General features: G+C 35.9%; 1 protein-coding gene across 1 annotated transcript; it reads right to left on the bottom strand.

Annotated features, from left to right (window-relative positions):
- Positions 1-7: 7 nt before the first annotated feature.
- LOC129579801 (uncharacterized) lies at positions 8-1,001 on the bottom strand (the record flags this gene model as incomplete). The annotated part of the gene is made up of 3 exons (XM_055469978.1): positions 869-1,001; positions 274-571; positions 8-64 (listed from the first exon to the last, which is right to left on the bottom strand). Coding segments are annotated over exons 1-3 (439 nt in total), but the record flags the coding sequence as incomplete, so codon positions are not given.
- Between the last annotated feature and the right edge of the window lie 12 nt (positions 1,002-1,013).

Here is a 1,013-nt window from a genome sequence, read left to right as displayed (position 1 = left end):
GTTGAACCACCCACATTTTGGTACGAAATTGATGACGGCTCGACAGTTTGAGCGTCTAGACGTTCTGTGAAATAAACGGACGTATGCTTTAGTATTTTTTGACTTGAAATTTTTGAACGAGGTGTGAATGAAGCTAATCGAATATTAGGCATTTCTATAGTTTACAGGCTATAAATGATGTTTGGATAGGTCATTTGATTCATATTTCGAATTGTAATTTTCGCTGTTCTTTTCCAAAAACTGTAGATAAAACTATCAATCCCAAACACTTACCATTTTCAGCGATTCGGCATATTTTCATCAGGTTATTCAAGTAACTCTCGTAATTTTTGAACTGCGTCTCGTCTTCGATGGCAATATAAAACTCGTTCGATTGATCATGCTGCGTCCAAAGCAGAACGAACGCATTTGTTTTGGTTCCATACATTTCGACGGCTTTTTCGAAACGAAAGTCGGCGAAGTTGATGTCAACATTTAGCGGAATCGTTTCATAATGGTTCACTGGATAGCAACTGATTTGAATGTTTGGCGAGTCGAAATATTTCACGTTTATCCGACACTTCACCCAATCCTGATGGAGAATAAACGAATTCATTGATTGGACACTTTTCACAAATTGAATAATTCTGTTTACTACAAAATGACACTTCCAGGCTGGAAGATCCACTTCATTCGTTTTTCAAGAGTATTGAAAATTAAAAATAGTTTGAAACAATTGAAACCGAAAAACACTTTTCATCAAACCATCAGTTACTTTGCAATTCCAACTTGTTGTTGGAAATAATTACGATCAAACGGTCACTTTCCGAACAAATCCGTTGAATTTCTCTCGCTCCTTCTAAAGAAACGAATGTTTAATTTGACTTACCTCACGAAATTGATGACCATCTTCTTTACACCAGAAATTGTATTTTATGTCCGCGGTGATGTAGTGTAAAAAGAACTCCATCATTTGGGATGTGTCGATCACAAAAACCAACGAAATGAATCGATTAAATTCACATAAACTGTTT

Source organism: Sitodiplosis mosellana, unplaced genomic scaffold, assembly GCF_009176505.1.
Source record: "Sitodiplosis mosellana isolate CC-2019 unplaced genomic scaffold, AAFC_SMos_1.0 Smas_scaffold_6562, whole genome shotgun sequence".
Classification (NCBI taxonomy): domain Eukaryota; kingdom Metazoa; phylum Arthropoda; class Insecta; order Diptera; family Cecidomyiidae; genus Sitodiplosis; species Sitodiplosis mosellana.
Note: the sequence above shows the minus strand (reverse complement) of the source record. Positions and strands in the feature narration are given on the sequence as shown.